The sequence below is a fragment of the Diabrotica virgifera genome, chromosome 8 (genome assembly GCF_917563875.1).
Source record: "Diabrotica virgifera virgifera chromosome 8, PGI_DIABVI_V3a".
In the NCBI taxonomy this organism is placed as follows: domain Eukaryota; kingdom Metazoa; phylum Arthropoda; class Insecta; order Coleoptera; family Chrysomelidae; genus Diabrotica; species Diabrotica virgifera.
The window spans coordinates 203141996-203163087 of record NC_065450.1 but is presented as its reverse complement, the minus strand read 5'-3'; the positions used below and the strand labels follow the sequence as shown (position 1 = coordinate 203163087).

The 21092-nt window shown below is 34.1% G+C and overlaps 1 protein-coding gene across 2 annotated transcripts in view; it reads right to left on the bottom strand.

Annotated features, from left to right (window-relative positions):
- Window positions 1-2940: 2940 nt before the first annotated feature.
- The window catches only part of LOC114325647 (myrosinase 1), a 58438-nt gene continuing 40286 nt past the window's right edge, over window positions 2941-21092 (bottom strand). For both annotated transcript variants that reach the window (XM_050659629.1, XM_028273761.1), the window contains exons 2-9: window positions 14818-14903; window positions 14392-14646; window positions 10891-11196; window positions 9394-9488; window positions 4670-4972; window positions 4477-4611; window positions 4186-4292; window positions 2941-3109 (exon numbers count right to left, since the gene is read on the bottom strand). In XM_050659629.1, the coding sequence (XP_050515586.1) occupies window positions 2998-3109; window positions 4186-4292; window positions 4477-4611; window positions 4670-4972; window positions 9394-9488; window positions 10891-11196; window positions 14392-14646; window positions 14818-14903 (1399 nt within the window). In that variant the 3' untranslated portion in view covers window positions 2941-2997. The remainder of the gene's footprint in view (window positions 3110-4185; window positions 4293-4476; window positions 4612-4669; window positions 4973-9393; window positions 9489-10890; window positions 11197-14391; window positions 14647-14817; window positions 14904-21092) is intronic.

Here is a 21092-nt window from a genome sequence, read left to right as displayed (position 1 = left end):
GGCGCACAATGGCGCACAAAGTCGAATCAATATGAGAATCTGAAGGTAGACAATCATACCTACGATAATGTCTTCAATTTTTACTACTTAGGCTCAATAATAAATGACAACAACATCAGTCAAGAAATACTTACAAGCACGGATTCTTAGCGGTAATAAGTGTTTTTATGCATCCAAAGACTTAAAAAAGTAAGTTACTGAATCGTGAGTCTAAGCTTAGAATCTACAAAACAGTAATTAGACCAGTGGTCACATATTGGATCAATGTCTTTATGGGGAATTGGATTCCAAGCAATATTTGCTAGAGAAAGGAAGTTGACCTGTCCTATTGAGGTGTTGAGACCTCTCACGGTTAGTCGAATCGATTACTATCTACATTTGACTTCGAAATAAATAAAAAATGATGATCTTATGATAAACTAAGCCTGGATCCCGCGTATCAAAAAAAGTTTATTAATAGCAAGCTGAAAATTTGTTAATAGCTTAACGGTATTAAGTCGGATAAACTGTGATATACGGGAACACTGGAACAGAGGAAGTTTTAATTGTGGAACAGGTTACAGGTTTCTAAAGTCTGACTACAAAAACGTCCCATGTATTTTGTCGGACAGAACTTCCAATTGACTTATTGCTACCCTTTCATTAAAATCTCATGCAAAAATCATACTGCTATTTACCACCAATATAATTTTTGTGTCATTTGACATGTTCTACGTGTCAGACTTATTAAAATGCCCAACATATCTGTCGGATAAACATTTTTTCATATACATATTATAGAAAGTTTGCTATTGAATAAACTTAAAAACAACCTGCTAGTTTTCACAATGATAAACTTGTCAGGATTACACGTTTATCACGTTTCATAATAATTAAAACTTCCTCTGTTTCAGTGTTCCCATACATCAACGTTTGTCCGACTAGACACCGTTAAGCTATTATGTAACAAATTTTTAGTTTGCTATTAACTATTAATAATCTGTTTTGGTACGCGGGATCCAGGTCTATACATCGAATGTCTGTTTTGAGAGACATTTGACATTCTACTATGTATAGAGTGTGTCTGCGTAACTTGCTCTAACTAACTCTGCATAGTCTAAAACTTAAGACGCAATCATCAGATATCAAATTTTATCAATAATATACGAGGTATGTCCAAAAATATGAATTTCGCTCAAGAGTAAAGTGCCTTTATATTTCACAATATCCACAATTATTGTTAGTAAAGAAAGTTGTTTGTAATTAAAAATTATGTTATAATATGCGTTTACACTCTTCTAATTGAAAAAAAAATAAATTTTGAAAATTTTCCTCAAATTACGGATACTCAACATCATTTTTATTTAAGATAACTCCGTTATTATTAATTTTGCGAAAAAAGTTATTCTTTATAAAAATGTCCGAATAGTCAAAAAACTAAGATGCAATCATATGATATCAATTTTTGTCAATTTTATACGAGGCATGTCAAAAAATATGAATTTCGCTCAAGAGTAAAATACCTTTATAGTTCACAATATTTCAACTAGAAGGATGCAATTGCATATTGTAACATAGTTTTTAATTCTAAACAACTTTTTTAATAACAAATTTTAATATTGTGAAAAATAAAGGTACTTTACTCTTCAGCGAAATTCAATATTTTTTGACATACCTCCTATTAAATTGACAAAATTTAATATCTTATAATTTTATCTTAGTTGTTAGACTATATAGAACGATTGATAAAGAATAACTTTTTTCGTAAAATTAATAACTAGCGGAGCTATCATAAATAAAAATGATGTTGGGTGTTGAGGAAAATGTTCAATTTTTTTTTTCAATCAGAAGAGTGTAAATGCAGATTATAACATTTAATTACAAACAACTTTTCTCAATATAAAGACACTTTACTCTTGAGCGAAATTCATATCTTTTGACGTACCTCGTATACTGTTGATAAAATTTGATATCTGATGATTGCGTCTTAGGTTTTAGACTATGCAGAGCACTTTATAAAGAATAAAATTTTTTTCGTAAAATTGTTATTAAAAAAGTTTCCCACATGGTTCCAAGTTACGCAGAAACACTGTATATCTATATTATTTATGGTAGGGGAGCCCAAGAGGGGGTTTTTGCAGTTATTCGAGCGCGTCAGATTATCACATGGGGAGAAACCGTGTATCCTGTAAATGTACATCTACCATATATTTGCTCTTAATACAGGGGAGTTCGTTAAGGGGGAGCCGAAAAAAATCTATCGTTAGAAAAACTCGAATCGTCAGATTAAGATAGAGTAAGTTAAGTACATGCAAAACAGTGTATATTTCAAAAATCTGACGATTTGAGCAGGAAATGGGTGAGTCACAAAGTTTCACAAGAAAAGCGAATATTTCGCGAAATAAACGACAAATCGCAAAACTAAAAAATAAATGCTCAATATTTTTCAAAAATCTATCGAATGATACCAAACACGACTCCCCACGGAGAGGGGTGAAGGGTAAATCTAAAATTTTAAGTACGAATTTCGTGATATTTCGCGAAAAAAACATCAGATCGAATAACTGAAAAATACACTTATTCAACATTTTGAAAAATCTATCGAATGGTACTAAACACAACCTCCCACGGAGGTGGGGTGGGAGTTATTTTAAAATCTTTTTAATGGGATCCCACCCTTTTTTTATTTCAGATTTGGATTCCTTACGTAAAAATAAGTAACTTTGATTCGAGACATTTTTCGAATTACATATGGGATATATGGCGCTATAATGGGAAAAACGATTGATGGAAATGGAAAATTAAATTAAAAAATGGAATGTCCCCAATAAAATGGAAAACTTTAACTAACTTTTTTGGTTTTAGTACCTACTCTTCACAACCCAATAGGTCCCCATAACGCTCGAGTGACTGCACATTTAGCATACTTTCCTTCCCTACTATTATGTTTAAAGATAATAATTGTTGACTGTATTCTTTTATTTAAGAACAAAACACAAATACAAATGATTATTATTGTTAAAGTAACTGTTTGTTTTTTATCACATTCTTGTACCACAGTGAAGACTTCTTAGGATATCTACATCTGTCAGGATCATTGAAATCCACTTGGTATATACCAAATTTTTCACTAAAATAGTACACAATTAGAAGTCAAGTCGATAGTAATAGAGTTTAGAATTTAGATTTAGAGATTAAAATAAATACAAGTACCTAAATAGAGTACACTATTGAAAGAACATATAAAATGGTCTTTAATAAATACTGATACTGACACCCGACTTGGGCGTCGAAACGTTAATAAATTCATTTTTTTGGTAAAATTGTGGCTTATTTCCCATTTAAAATAGGTTATTATAAAAATGCCACAAGGAAATAGCTTCAGAACAACAGCAATATTTATGTTTGTAAGTAATCTTTGTAATTCTTCTACTGTTCTTACAATCAGTACAGTGTCGTCCGCATATCGAATATTATTTAAAACCTCTCCATTGATTAGGATTTCTTCGTTTGCTTGCAAAAGGGCTTCCTGGCAGATGCTTTCACTATATACATTAAATAGCAGTGGTGACAAAATGCATCCCTGTCGTACTCCTCCACGTATTTCTATTGTTTGTGATATCTTATTCCCTATTTTGATATTGTCGATACTCCTGTTCAATTTATATTCTGAATCTATTTTCCAAGCTGCCTTAAGAAGAGAATTGGTTGGTTCTTTTTGCAAATGGTGAGAATGGGTTACAGCTGCTAATAAATAAAGTGAATAACGTAAGTCAAAATAATGGTCTTAAAATAAACATAAAGAGGTTTCAGTACTTGGGATTCTGACTAAAAGATAAATGTGATCTTCATGATGAAATCAAAACTGGTATCGATGTAGCTAGGAGTACGTCTTTCAAACGCCTTCACATCCTCCTTCGTCTACTGCCTCGCTTCATTTGTTTACCCATCTATAGTCCGTCCGCTATAACTTTTCCCATGCGGTACGATTCATTTTCAATCAAATTAAGTCAAAACATAAATTGAAACGAACGTCGATGTGTATATACATTTTGTATACTGTATACTATATACTACACACATCGGCGTACGTTTCACTTTCTGTTTTGACTTAATTTGATTGAAAATGAATCGTACCGTATGGGAAAAGTTATAGCGGACGGACTATATATCGTCCAGCGACTAGACCATATGTGTCAAAATTACCTGTATCCAGATGCCCATTCGAAATTATCCATCAAACTCCACACTGCATATCCTTTAACGTCCACTTTATCTTCATAAATAGCCTTCAGTATGTTTGTTAAATATCCCTACAAACAAAATTATCTATTAGTAAAATTAAATATAGACGGTGCCTTTCGCTTATAAATTGATATAAATTGATTTATAAATGAAGTGAAACTATTACTAAATTGGTTGCAGAAACCGTTGATTACCGAGTTGAATAATTCAAATATTGTTAAAACTAGTAAGCTACATATATTAAAAATATACCTGCAAGTATTCAATTCTATTATTATCTTCTATCTCACCATCGTCAGAAAATCCATTTTCCGTTATAAAAACTACAGGATTATTGTACGTTTCTTTCACCCAGTTTAATACTTTTCTTGCTCCCTCTGGATGAACCTAGAACAGGTTACATTATAATGCATACAATATGTATTTTGAAATTTTTTATTAATACCTTTAACCAAGTTGACTGTGAACCTTTCCAAGATGCATCTTGATATAATCTAATCCCTTCATCTCTTATAGTTGACGTGCCCTTGAAATGCTCATCTTCCACATGCTCTACCAAATGCGATGTGTAGAGATTTAAACCAACAAAATCAACGCTACCTTTTAGAAGATCTATATCTGTTGTGGAAAACTTTGGTAATCGTGATTGTCGGTAGCCCTCAGCCATGGATATAGCTGCGATTCTTTCTTTAACTATTTCAGGGAAATCTCCTTTTGGACTAAGGAGAGGGTGCAACCAAATGCCAATCTGAAACAGAAAAATATTACTATAAAATCCCATTTTCCACGCAATATCAAGATTGTAGGTTCATGTTTACAATTGTTACTATTTTTACAATAGTTACTTATAAAAAATTGAAGAAAAATCTTCTGCGTAAAAGGTATATTTATTTTAAAAACCCCAAAAAGGGCTACAAATACAAAACAGAACGGTTTCGCTCTAAAGAGAGCATCATCAGTGTTCTTTGCAAGCTCTACATGCTAAGCCACCAAAAATACATGGGTTAAAACCCTTAAAACGTCGACTAAAAGTCTAACATTGAAATGGTATATACTAAATCCTGACGATGGATGAAATTAATAAAGATACCCTAAGGCATTATATGACTATTCCACGAAGCACGTGGGTTGTTGAGTCGAATTCTCTGTCTTCACAAAGAGAAAGGTGAAAGCCAACTCATTTTTGGTGGCTTAGTATATAGAGCTTGCAAAGAACACTGATGATGCTCTCTTTAGAGCAAAAACGTTCTGTTTTGTACTTGTAGCCCTTTTTTGGAGTTTTTAAAATAAATATATTTTAGGTTCGCTAAACTCAGACACAACTGGCTAGTGATTTTAGTACGTAATTTTGTCAATTTGGTAAAATTGGCAAAAAAAAATAATTACTAAATAGTTAATAATAATTACTAAATAGTTAGTAATTTTAAAATTGGCCAAAAATAAAAAAAATACCGACTAAAATAACTAGCCACTTGTGTCTGAGTTTAGCGAACCGACTATACCTTTTACGCAGAAGATTTTTCTTCAATTTTTTGTAATTAATGGTATACAGCCAGCTCCAGGAAATCTTTTCTTGTGGATTTTAAGTTACTTATAACATTTTTATTGAAAATTAAGAATTCTTAGATAAGAATAACAACAAGAAGCACCATTATTAATAGAACTGTATAAATAGCAGCGTATGCTGATGGCATCGAGCAAGAAGAAAGACGGACTTGGTTCAATCGTTCACGGCATTGGAAGCAACAGCAAAAAGAATGGGGCTATACGTTAATAGTAGTAATACTAAGTATATGAAGGTGACAAATAATCAGCAAGTAGCAAAACTCGAAGATCTAACGTTTGGAACATATTTTATACTTTTGAAGAAGTAAGATAGTTCATGTATCTAGGCTCACAGATCTAGGCTTCACAAAGGTGAAGGGGGAATAAGACGGCCGATAGGACACACTGACATCTATTTTAATAAAACCACGTACCTGTCGGAGGTCAGAAAGATCAACGAGGAAGAGATTTCTGACCTTGGCCAACTGAGAAGAGCACTAAAAGATGCAGCAAAGTTGGCCACCGTGAAGAAAAAGGATGATAAAAAATTCCCCTATTGGTGGACGGATGAGATTGAAGGTCTAAAGGAGAGGTGCCTCAGAGCTCGCAGGAATTATACTAGAAGCCAGGGCAGCCTCGAGCTCAAAGAAATATACAAGGAATTAAAGAAAGAATTAAATAAAAAAATAAAACAGGAAAAGAAAAAGAAAAAGTGGCAGGTCCTTATAAAAGCATTCCACGAAGATGTATGGGACGATGCCTACAAGATAACTATGAAGGCCCTGAAAATGATTGCCCCATATAAATTGGATGAGGACCAGCGGATGGAATCGGCTGAACTCCTCTTTCCCACAAAAGACATCCAGAATTTTATAAAAATATTTCCAAATATGGTGGAGGAGTTCACAGAAGAGGAAATAAAAACCGCTGGTCAAGAGATGAAGACAGGGAAAGCTCCCGGCCCTGACGGGCTGCCACCAGAGGCAATCAAGATAGTAGCAACGGAGAAACCATGTTTGATCAGAAGAATATGCAATTACCTACTGCAGAAACAAGAGTTTCCCAGAGACCTAAAGGAAGCGAACCTAGTTCTGCTCCTAAAACCTGGGAAACCCCCCCCCCCAATTCGGCATCCTCTTATCGGCCAATATGCCTCCTAGACTGCCTCGGTAAGTTCTATGAGGCGCTTATCAAGAGGAGGCTGGAAGGTGTGTTGGAAGGTGTGTTGGAAGATGAGAGAGTGCTATCAAACCAGCAATATGGATTTAGAAAATACCGATCGGCATTCTGGATAAGGGACACGACTAGAGTAAGCAAAAAAAAGTGGGTGGTCCTTGTTCTGTTGGACATTAAAAACGCTTTTAACTCAGCAAACTGGCGCCTCATTATAGACAGAATAGTCGAATGTGGGGCTCCGGAATATGTGTCCAACATAATAAAAGACTACCTATCTGAAAGAACCGTATGCATATCCAAGGAAAAGCAGATGAAAATGACCACGGGAGTACCCCAGGGGTCAGTCCTGGGACCCTCACTATGGAATATATTATATAACGGGGTCCTAGAAGTAAACAAGGAGAGAGGAGTAAGGTTAATTGCATACGCGGACGCCCTGGCCTTACTAGTCGAAAATGATTGGGGCATAATAGAAAAAGTAAACCGAGCAATAAAAAGAACCGCGGAATCGATAGAAGAAAATGATTTAAAATTAGCAATAGAGAAAACGGAAGCGATAATCTTGAGAGGACCGAGATATAGAGAAAACATATTATTCGAGTACAAAGACTCCTTAATAAGACCTCAGAAAACAGCTAAATACTTAGAAATAACTTTTGATGAAAAAATGAAATTCGGACCACACATACAAGAGGCATGTCGGAAGGCGGAAGAAAGGACCTCCACAATAAACAATTTAATGCCAAATATAGGGGGTCCGGGATCACAAAAGCGAATTGTAATGTTGCAATCAATCATGTCCATCTTACTATACGGGGCCCCAGTGTGGCACGAGGTTCTAGAGATTGCCAAATTCAGAGATATGCTTCTTAGAGCACAAAGAAAACCTCTGATAAGGGTGTGTAGAGCGTACAGAACCGTTTCAACCATTGCCTTACAAGTAGTGGCTGGGTCTGTGCCGGTGCACATCCTGGCCAGATAAAGGGTCCGAATGCATCAGAGGGGCAACTGGACAATTGGTTCAGGGACACAAGAAATAAAGAGGAGCTTGGAGATGTGGCAGAGGGAATGGGCAACTGAAGTCGGAAAGGCTGCCTGGACGAGATGCCTGATTCCAGATGTAGTGAAGTGGTACGAGTGCCGACATCGTCGCGTCAACTACTACTTCACACAGTTCTTGACGGGGCATGGATCGTTCAGGAACTATACCTTCCGTATAAGGAAAACGGCGGACGATCTATATCCTGAGTGTGGGGTGGTGGATGACGCGCGACATGTCGTATTCGTGTGCCCTTCATATCGTGCGGGGCGAACTGAGCTGCACCTGGATCTGGGCTCTCTTTTAGGTGAGCCACAAGAGCTCATGGATAGAATTATCGGGAGCAAGAGAGACTTTGATTTGGTTATTGCTTTTGTCACAAAAACTATAAAGCACAAATAAGAAAAAGAGAGACGACTACAGGCGTGATGACCCATATTATTTATCTACAAAAAATCGTTTTACGTTGTGGTCGGTAGTCAGCGAAGGGAGGACCATATACACCCTAACCACGCTGACTTCCTATTTTATTTTATCTATTTTACTTTTTAGCTGATTTTTCCCTTTATTTATTATTTTATCGGATTTTATTAATTAATCTATTTAATTTTATTTTTAACTACCGTTCTTTAATAATATATTTTCACTTTCCGCTTTTTCCTGTTCATGTTCTCTATCTTTTCTTGCTATTCTCTGTTTGTCTCCCTTTTATTTTCTCTTCTTTTCTCTCCCTCATACTCTCTCTGCTCTTTTTCTTTTTCTCATCTCTTTTATTCTTCTTTCTTCTTTTTTGTTATATTTGTCTGCATCGCTGTGGAGCAGTCGGTGGGGAAGGACCTTTTACATTCGACCTACATAGACTGCCCCATCTTAATATCAGAATGAATGGGTGGATGAGAAAGCATGCATAGATGAAAGCATGAATGACTGGAGTTACCCGTAACTGTCAACTGGCTTTCTTTGGTTGGTTCCTGGAGTGCCGGAGGGGAGCTATGAGTAAGGTCGAAGGGTCAGATATGCTCGCTAAGAGCGGTTCCAGACCCGTCGGCTGGAGAAAGAGGGGGTGGGTTTAGTCGGTAAGCGGCTCGGCAAGATAGAGATAGGACGGACTGAATCCGACACACCTGAGACACCTTCCCAGACGGTCTTAAGAAGATTCCCACCTCCCAAAAAAAAGGCTCACAGATCAACCAAGTAATACAGTAACTAGTAACTGCAGAAATTAACAGACGATATATAGAGATGAGAATTGAGATAATGAAACGAAATGGAGCTGTCAAAACAGATTTATAACGAAAGACTGGATGGAGTGAGGAGAAGAGGCAGACCCAGTGCACGATTTACGGACCAGGTGGAAGGTTCCAACTTATATACCACTCGATTTCCAATTGACTTTATAAAGCACTTACCTCAAATTCGAGTGCTCTATTTGTAGCTTCAACATCTTTATCTGAATCACTTCCTGGTTGGTACCAGCGTCCATCTACTACAATACCCACTTGTCCTAAAATAAAGTCATTAGTCCATATTAGATGAAAGAAATTAGATTGTTGATTATGTTTTTGGTGAATGCATTATACAGTGAAGATTTTGTGTGATCACTTTTATACTTTAAAATTAATACATAGAAATAATAAATAAAATCAATGAAGCAGCTTATGAGCGCTCGGGATGGTCCTAAAGAACTAAAAGCAACTACTCCATTGTGGAGTGGTAAACAAATGATATCGAGAACACAACAAGAAACAAACATTTCAGAATTGCTGCAAACAACTGACCCAGATGATGGACGAAGATATGCAAGATCTAACAATGGAGTAAACAATCTATTAACTGAAGCAAAAAATACCTCCTGAGAGAAGAACTCAACAAATATTATGGTGTCGACAAGATCAAGAGAAGCCTGGAAAACGGTAAAAAAAACCTGAGAACAAACAGAAATGAAAAGAGTAGACTAGATTTAATAGAAGAAAGATCTTGGATGGAATATTACTCACAAATTTTAAGTGAAAGTGAATAAACTCACAAAATGAAGTGAAATACGATGAAGACGAAGAAATAACAGTACAAGAAGTCGAAAATGCAATAAAAACTCTTAATGGTATAAAGCAAGGCTGCTACTTAACACCTACACTCTTCAAAAAATATCTGAATGAGGCGCTCTCAGTGTAAAGAAGAAAGTGCTTCAATGGCAATGTGGACAATGGACATCCCAAACGGAGACGAGAGATTGTACATTTAACTGACGACCAAGCCAGTAGCTGAAGAAGGGAATAAACTATATACTTAAAAATAGTAGAAAATGGTTTAATGCTCAAATATATAAATTTTAGGGGAAATTAAAGGCAGTTATCGAGCACTGTATTTATTAAATCTTGCCAAAGTATACTTTTGCTCTTAGAGCATCACGAGGGGCATTGCGTCATATTAGGAAGATATCCTGGAATGTAGTAGACATTTTTTTAAATTAATGACAAAAAAATTTAACATATAACAAATATAACGCACACTGGACAAAAGCCAAACATATTAAAATTAAATGCTGCTACTACATTACATACATCATTATATTCGAAGTAAGTATGTACCTCCATCTTCGAATATGTAATGTAGTAATTTTAATCTGTTTGTCCTTTGTTCTTTGTGTGTTATATCTTATATGTTAAATGTTGTTGCCATTAATTTAAACAAATTAATTTAAAAAAGCTAAAGTATACTTGGGCAATATTGAACAGATTCAGTGCTCGATATCTAGGTACCTTTTATTTCCCTAAAATTCATATACTTAGAAAACTAGAAGAGTTTAAATAAAACATGGGCCTTTATGTTATTTAAGACCATTGTGTCCTGAAGGCATTTTTCACATTTATCGGATATTTCTGTGCACTTAAAGATAAAATACCAACCTTTATATTGTTTAAACTCATTGTGGTAGAGCCTGAAGGCTTTAGCATGCGCCAGAAGAGTAACGTAAATACACATATAGTTACTTATGCCTGGTTGATTAATGTAAGGAGGAAATTCTGAGTCAGCATAACCCAACAAAGCCGTATTAATGGTGATCCAATATTTAACTTTGTTTCCAAAACGCTCGAACACTATTCTGGCGTAGTCTTCAAAATATTCCGCGGTTTTTATGTTTGTCCATCCACCTAGTTCTTGTATGGGCATTGGTAAGTCCCAGTGGTACAGCGTTATCATTGGTTGAATGCCTATAACGTATAATTTTTTATAAAATATGGTGATATAGGTGAAAGGCTATATCGAAAAGAGTAATATCAAGACATCGTTATACATGTAAAATTATTCAGCTCTATGTCCCGACATCAGATCACGAAAATGAGGAAGTAGAGCAATTTTACGAAGAAATTAATGAAACAATTATGACAAACAAAGCAAGGTATGTAATCTTAATAGGCGAGTGCAACGCAAAAGTAGGGAAATACTAGTAAATTATGTAAAAGAAAATAACCCATGCAGGCCCGCGCCGTCCATAAATGCGGAGAGGGGCGATGCCCCCCGGCGCCGAATCAAAAAGGCGCCGGTAGGTGCCGAAAAAAAATTTGACAATAAAATTACCAGAAATATTAGTAATATTTTATTATTTTGTAAAATTGAAAATTTACCAATCGTAGGTAGATATAAAAATAGCAATTATTATTATATTGTTTTTAGGAACCTAAGTTTACGAACCGTTATTTCTCTCATTAACCGAACTATTACTCCATTCACTCATGGTAAAATATTGCAAAACCTCTGAATTTTAAAGAACAGCTCAGATTAACATGAATTTGTCATACACATAGCTAACATTTCAAAAAAAAATGATATTGTGTCGACGTGTGCTTTTGCCCTAGGAGAGTAGCACTCTTTCACGGGGGGGAATATACGTTCAAAATAAGTCCGGAAGTAGATAAACTGACTAATTGTAAGTTACTATAAAGTTAAATTGTTCTATAAAGTTTTTATATTACTTAAGTGAATATCTACTTTTCGAGTTATTTGCGAAAGAATATGTTCATTTTTCAACAAAAAATCCACAATAAAAACAAACAAACACTTTGAAATGGTGAAACTTCCAGATCATACAGTGCGCTGGAATAAGTGTTATGTTTCGAACTTTATGCGATCTGTCTTCAGGTGACAGGCATAACTTTGAGATTTTTTTAAATGGAAAAGTACATCATGTTGACACCTCATTTAAAAGCATTTGAAATACTGATTACAAAAACGTTTAATAATTTAATCGTTTTTGAGAGCGTAGGCGCAAAATTTCGGTCGAACTCTTTTTAATCGCATTTATTTTCTTCGAATCCTGAGAAAATTAATAAGTATTTTTGAAAAATTTAAACGCAGAATGATAGATTACATTATTACCGAGGGCTTACAGACCCTTAGAATAAACAAAAAGTTCATTTTGAATGATATAGGTATTTGAAATTAAAAATCAGACTAAATTTTCTCTTTTTTTCACCCCTATGACTTATTAAAATAAACATTAAAGGAGTTCTTAGGGACTTTCGACTATCTATCGAGAATAATTGAATATTTTATTCTGGGTTTAAATTTTTTAAAAATATTTATTAGTTTTTTCAAGATTCGAAAAAAATTATTGCATTTAGAAAGAATTCGACCGAAATTTTGCGCCTACGCTCTCAAACGGGATTAAAATATTATACATTTTTGTAATTAGTATTTCAAATGCTTTTAAATGAGGTATTAGATGATGTACTTTCCCATTTAAAAAAATCAAAGTTATGCCTGTCACCTGAAGAGGGATCGCGTAAAGTTCGAAACATTGATGCTATAATATACTATGATTATTTTAAAAATCGACCTGTCCGAGCGTTTTGCTTATGTGCTAAAAATAAACAAGTTAATAAGGGGAGTAACACCGTATAAATATACATAAGTAAAGTAAATTGTAAAACTGTAACGATTAATTTCATTTGGGATGGTAATTAAGCGGATATTTTTACGATGTTTTTTACCAAAAAAAAGGGACCAACTTTATTTTCAACGTTACCGGCTTACTTTTGCTGCTAGAGACTAAAAAAAAATAAAAATAAAGCTTTTTCCAAAGACTTTAAAAAAGTTATAGTTTTGCCCGAAAAGTTCTTCATTTTTTGGTTATTTCACGTTGAAATATTCGATTTGGAATTTGACGAATAAGAACCCACTTTTCTCGAGCTACAACTCTTCCTCTACTAGATCTACAAACTTCATGCGTGCACAAGTTTTTTTAATTTTTTATAAGTTATATTTTTGCTAAGAACATTTTTTTCAATAAAATACACACTTTTTGTGTTATTTGCGAAAAACCGTCTAAAGCCGTGGTTTTTATGTTGAAAAATGAACATATATTCACGCGCAAATAACTCGAAAAATATTGACTTAGTGAAAAAAAACTGTATATGGAACAAAAGTTGTTTAGAATTAGTCAGTTTATCCACTTCCGGACTTATTTTGAAGGTATATTTTTTCATCTCCGACGACGCAATATGTATTAATTTTTCTCTTTGTTATAAATTAGCTATGCGTATGCCAAATTTCATGTCAATCCAAGCGGCTCTTTAAAATACGGAGCAAAAATCTAAAATCAGAAAATAAGGGTTACCCAGACCCAGAGGGCCATTCTAAGAATCACAAAGGAAACAGAATACCAAATAATATCAGGGAAAGAACAAAAATCAAAGACATAGTATCTAGAACCTGTAGCAAAAAAATAAATGTAGATGTGCAGGTCATGTGGCAAGAACACCGAACAACAGCTAGACTAGAAGATTATTGGAATAGCAACCCCGGGCGGACAATCGGATAAACGAAGCAGAGATAGACCACCAACGCGCTGGAGTGACGATGTAAAAAGAATTGCCGGGAACTGGATAGCTGATAGCTCAAGATAGGGAGACATGAAGAAACTTAGAGGAGGCCTATGTTCAGCAGTGGGCGATAATGGTATTAGATTATGATAATGATGATACTTTCTAACACATTAAAAATAGTTTGTAGGTATACCGTATAACGATTCACGAAGCTACAAAAAACTACTTACAAAGGAAGGAGGAAAAGGGCGCCTAAAATTACTTGCCCCGGGGCGCTTGAAAGCCTTGGCGCGGCCCTGAACCCATGTATAATACGCTCTTAAAAAAAAACAGAGATGAGATGGACCTGGCAAAGCTCCTATGGAACAACAAAGAATGAAATATAAATAGACTACATATATTATGTAACGACAGATATGTAATACGTATTAGACATGGGCGCCCATACCCATGGGCAGGGGGCGTGCCTCCTGCCGCGGGGGGATGTAGGATGGAATAGCGGATGGAATAGGATGGAATACGTCGCGACGTAGGATGGAATAGCTGTTGATGATGGTGATAATTTTTAAGTATATAACTCACCATTTTTCAATAATCCGTCAATGAGATTCTCATAGTACTTAACACCTTCTTCGTTGATTTTATTAGAGTAGCCAGTGGGTAGAATTCTGGACCATGAAATGGAAAACCTGTAGAAGTCCACACCCAAGTCTTTTAGAATATGTACATCTTCTTGCCATTTGTGATAAGAATCACAAGCTACATCACCATTACTGCCATTGTGGAATTTCTCAGGTGTTTTATGAGTATAGTAGTCATAAACACTTTCACCTTTTCCTAGAAAAAAACTATGTAGAGAGGACGTAGTTCACAGCTGTTCTAAAATTTTTTGGCTTGCAACACTGCGTTGGTATTAGTCTTTTAATATTTACTTGTGACATCGTTAAGATCAGTTGTTACAGATATTTTATATTCCGACATAGATTTATTATAGAACATTATATTTACCATCAACATTATATCCTCCTTCTATTTGGTATGCGCTTGATGCAGTCCCGAATAGAAATCCTTCGGGAAAGCGTTTTTGGTCTTCACTAAAACAAAATATACACATGTATTTGTAAATGTTGAATGGGTTGAATGTGTGAGTCCATTTCAATGTAGGTAAGAGTAGAATAAGGATTCACATAGCCAGAAGAATGGGGACTATGGGATATTGATAGTAGAAGGAAAGCTAGAAGGCCGAAGATCAAGAGGAAGATCTCCAAGATGAACAGACCAAATGAATCCATCCATCTTAGATCTGTTTTTAGGTGGATGTGAGAGGTGGCATTCGCATTTTTGCGGATAACGTTAGGTGATAACTTCGTTAATAATAATTGACTTATGCTCCTTCTCTCAAATATGCCCGGAACATTAATAAAAAAAAATAAAATATTTAAAAATTTCAAAAAATTTCGTTTTATTTTCTACTTTCTTTGCTTATAACTTTAAAACGATTCATTTTAAAACAAAGTCGTATAGGAATAAAACAAAGATAGTTAAATTTTTTATCAGATACGATTGGTTAAAAATGTCTTAATTTAACACCCTTGCTGCAAAGTAGCAATAAATATAAAATAAGGGGGCAAAACAAGCCTGTCCTTATTTTTCCATCACTTAGGTTACACTTGGAACCTTCCTAATTCGCTTAGAAAATTTTTGTAATATGCTTAAACCGTCCACCAAATTTCATTAAAACTGACTTACTAGATTTTGCATAATGATTTTGCAATCTAAACTTTTTTTAAAATATTAAAATTTTTAAAATCTTGCACAACAAAAACTAGAACATACAAAGATTTGTCAATTTTTTTACATATAAAGAAGCACTACACTTAGCTAATGCACTTTACAGAATTGAAATCGGATTATTTAAGCAGCCTCAGCAATGCTTTAAAGTTATAAACAATTTTTTGGCTTATAAACAAATTAGTGCTGTGTCCAGGAGGCGGTGCGACTGGCTCCTTTATTTTTTTTGAAGTTATACTTCTTTACCGGCGATAGAGGGTGATTTTTTTATATGTTAAAACCTATCAGCCCGGCGCATGCGCATTATAACTTTGTTCTGATTGGATGTTCAAATGACATGTCAAAAATTATCCGATATGGCAGCTGTGGTTTGGAGGTAAAGGTAAAGGTAAACAAATGTATAATATATTAGTTTTATTGTTGTGAGGACAGAAACAAAAAAGTTTATAATATTGTAGTGACTTTTAAATAGTTTTTAAAAGCAACAGGTACGTAATAATTGTTAATGTATCATGGGTATAAACCTACCTATTTGATCTGCCAAAATACATAGTATGTAATACTTTTATTTATATAATTTGATTACCATCAAAATTTCTATCAATATTCACCTAATACCTAATATATTGTTTTTTACTCTATGTTTTGTTGTATTTTTCAATTCTAAATCATTTCAATTCAAAATTAAAATAATTTGATCAATTTTCAAAATATCAAAATATCACAAGTTTAATCCGTTTAGTTAGTCGATCTTCGTAAATAATGACACATAGTGTCCGTGGCTAAGCGGAGAAGGCGAATGAATTCCAATACCAACCGCTCTTATCAGCTCTGGTTCGAGTCCCAATAGAAACTTTCTTTTTTGTTTTTTTTTTAATACATTTTATGATTGTAAGTATATTTATTAAATAATTGTATTTTCAGAAAATACGTATTTAGTTAAAAAAAATTTCGACAATTAATGTTCAGACATCATTTGTGGCTTGTTTAATGTGTTTGTGTGTGTTCTATTCTTTTATTATTTTAATTTTTGGCACTGTTCTAATAAAAATGTTTGAGAAGTAGTAAGTATAAATTAGTTTAATATTTAAACAAAATATAAATAAAAAGTATATTAATTTCGTTTAAATCATATAATAGAAGTATAACTTCTTACGTGCGTACAAAGTACACACACATTCTTTTTTATCTATTTTGACCCGTAGAACACGAATTTTTTGTGTAACAGTTGATCCGGATGTCGATAAGATTGTTATAAACAAAGAACTTGAGGAATTACATAACATCGATTTTTCGCAAAATAAAACATTTTTTTGTATGTATTTCTTGGGTAATTCTAAGCAAACAATGTTCTTACAAGTTTTTCGTAGATGCATAGTTTTTGAGATAAACGCGGTGAAACCGAAAAAAAAATCGAAAAATTGCAATTTTTGAACGAGAATAACTTTTAATTAAAAAATAAAATAGCAATTCTGCTGACAGTATTTAGTTTAAGTCAAATTTCAAATTATACCGGTTTTAATTATTTGCATTAGACTGTCAAACTAATGTCAGAACGTGTATGTATCGATCTGTAAATTGGTGCCGAAATTTGTAATTATTACTGTAAATACTAGTTATTAAAATTAGTTTTCGCTCAAATAGTGACTAATAACAATTGTGTTACGTGCTAATCATCAAGAACAAGCTGTAACTTCAGTCAGTAAGAGATGTTTTGCTTAATAATCTTCCAACTTAAACACATTCAGTGTCAAATTATCAATAGTTTTTCACTGTTGTTATCCTGTCGCCGTCCCAACGGACGCCAACGGTTAGGCAACCAGTATTGCAGTGATGTATCCAAGGTTATCACTTATTTCCAGACATCCAAAGCGTAATACATATAAACAAATTCAAGTTACTTTTGACTACATGAGTAACAATTTAAATCAATGTTCCCCCACTGTTAGCATCACCATGTCTGGACCCAATTCTTCCAGTAATCTTACTAGTTCATATGCAATTGCTACTATGACTAAACAACGTCCTATAGTATCCAATGATTGTATATTCAATTTTTTTTTCTTCATAATTTTTACCTAATGTTATTTAAGATTTAGAAATTAACTGGTATAATAATTAATTTTAAGTCCTTATTGTAATTAATTATTGTATAACCAATATTGTTTGTGTCAATGGCCATCGCTGCCGAGACACATAAATTTAAATAAATAAAAAAATATTTGCATTGCTAAAAATTAATTTTTTTATTATTAAACAAAGCTATTTGTTTTTAAACCAAAAAATTGTTTATAATTTTAAAACATTGCTGAGGCCCCCTTAAATAACCCCATTTTAATTCTGTAAAGTGTATTAGATAGGTAGAGCACCTCTTTATATGTAAAAAATTAGCCAACTTCTAAATGGTCTACTTTTTGTTCAGAAAGATTTTAAAAAGTTTGAACTTTTTTAAAAACATTTACATTGCAAATTTATTATGCAAAATCTATTAGGTCCGATTTTAATGAAATTTGGTAGACCATTTAAGTAAGTTATAAGAATTTTCTAAGCGAATTACTGAGGTTCTAAGTGCCACCAAAGTGGTTAAGAAACATTGAATAACAACAGACGTATTTTGCCCCCTTATTTTGTATTTATTGCTATATTGCAGAAAACGTAATAACTTAAGACATTTTTGACCAGTCGTATATAATGCAAAATTCAATTATCTTTATTTTATTTCCCTACGATTTGTTCCAAAACGAACCGTTTTAAAGTTATAAGGAAAGAAAGCAGAAAAAAATCGATGTTTTTCGAAATTTTTAAATATTTTAATTTCTTTATTAATGTTCCGGGCATATTTGAGAATGAGCATAAGTCAATTATTATTACTGAAGGTGTCACCTAACTTTATCTGCAAAAATCCAAATGCCACCTCCCACATCCAAAAATACACGTTTTTTACAGATTAGTCCTGGTCTATCTGATTATCTGATACAGGATCGCAACCAATGGAGACACCAAGCTAACAATATTATTAAATTTATTATTATTAAAAAAGTGTCTTGTGTTTTTACTATAAAATATAGTGATGTCAAAAAATACAACACTTGGAAGGACAAAAATATTCTTTTAAATATTTATTTATGTAAGTATACATTATAATAATTTCATTATTTGATAACATTAGAAACAAATTTGCAACTTTATTTTCGCCAAAAAATTAATAAATGCTACATATCATATTGCGAAATACTCATCTAGATTCTTCTTATGATATGCCATAGGCCGTCTAAGTTTGCTGGATGACGTGGAAATCGATTTAGGTTTCGACCTACCACATCCCAAAAATGTTCGATGGGTGACAAATCAGTTGATCTTGGTGGCCACTGTAAAGTCTTTATATCAGATTCGTGTATGAACTTCATGGTTTTACGGGCAGTATGTAGTCTTGCGTTAGGGCTGTTTCACATTATAAAAATGTTGAACGTGCGAGGATTTTCTCGTGCGGTAGTTTTGCCGCAATTGTCCTTTTCACACAATAAGAATTGAGTCGCACGAAGATATTTTGCTGTGTTGTTTGGTATATTATTTTTATTTATACTTTGTGGCTGAGGTAGGTACATGATACGATGTATGATATGTATCATGACGATATATCATTACAAATGGGTATTTTTTGTCCATACTTTTGTCCTAATGTACTGTAATGTATATTTAATTCATTTGAAATTTCTATTTCATCAGTTATTATTTCTTATGCGTTTAATTAAAAGTCTAAATTTGTTTTTATAATCGTTGTTCTACTAAGTTATTTGTGGGATCTTGGATTAGCTCATCTAATTAGCTCATACAATATATGTGATAAACTATTCAAAATGGGAAATAAGCCACAATTTAACTAAAAAAATAATTTCATTACCATTTCGACATCCGATTTGGGCGTCAAAACGTTAATAAAATCATTTTTTTAGTTAAATTGTGGCTTATTTCCCATTTAGAATAGATTATTACAAAAATGCCACAAGGGTATAGCTTCAGAACAACATTGCAATCTATGTTTTCCATGTACAGAAATTTAAAAGACTCTCCGTCATCTACTCGTTTTTAAATGTCGTTCCTCTCGTTTTAAATGTTGTTTTAGATAATTTCACACAAGAGGCGACGGCCGCCCTACTCCAGTCTTCACCGAGTCGTTTACCTTATAAAACTGAATATAATTTCGTAGAAAAAAAGGTATAGGTAGTTATATTATATGGAGCGAAATCAAATTATAGCGTTGTGCTTATTTTATCTTCGAAGAAAGAGAAATAGAGGAACCGAATTCATTGGGTCCATCCTATGAACGTAAAAAGATACGATTTTTATATTTTTATATTCACACATATTAATGGAGCACCCTCTATCCCTCTCTCTTGTCGTTTCCCCATTACTGAGGATCGTGATTTCTTCCAATATTCCTAACCATGTTTCTCCATTGGTCTCTATCTTCAGCTGCTCTAAGAGCTTCGCAGAATGAGTTTCCAGCTGAATTCTTTATTTGGTCGGACCATCTAGTTGGTGATCGTCCTCTTGATCTTCTCCCCGGAACGTTTCCAGAAACGATTAATCTCTCCAAACTGTCGTCACCTTTGCGAACCACGTGACCAAAAATTGCAGAATTTGTTGCAGACATATTGTGGACAGCCTTTTTTTAATATTTAGTTGGTTTAGAATGGAAACGTTTGTCCTATGAGCTGTCCATGGTATGCGCAGCATTCTTCTCCAGCACCACATCTCAAAGGCATCAATTTTTTGGCGCTCGCATCCGCGAAGAGTCCAAGTCTCTGCTCCGTATAGAAATATTGAGAATACAAGGGCATTCACCAGTCTCATCTTGATATTTTGAGAGATAGATCCGTCTCTCCAAACTTTAGTTAGGCGACTCATCGCAGTTTTTGCCATACCAATACGTCTCCGAACTTCTGCTTCACAGTTGCCATCGTTAGTTATACTAGACCCGAGATAGACAAAGGTGTTTACTATCTGGTATTCCTGTAACATGTTAGTCAGTTGAATAGTGTCGAATCTGTCCACCACCATTATTTTTGTCTTAGCTTTATTGATTTTCAGACCAACTTTATTGCTTTCGTGCTCAACTCTTGGAGATTTTCCTACCGGCTATTGTTACTCCACCTGCCCATCCTTCTAAAACCATCCTCATGACATGTTCACCATAAATATTAAATAAGTCAGGTGACAACACGCATCCTTGTCTAACACCTCTCTCGGTCTTGAATTGGTTTGAGAACTTCTGATCTAGTCGTACTGTCGCTATATTAGACTGGTACAGATTTTTAATAAGAGTCACCAGGTGCATTGGTGCGCCCATTTCTATTAAAATGGACCACAGATTTATCCAGCTTACACAATCAAATGCCTTTTGGTAGTCAACGAAGCATATAATCATAGGTACTTGAAATTCTATAGACTTTTCAATAAGTTGTCTCAGGTTCAGGATTTGTTCCCTTGTA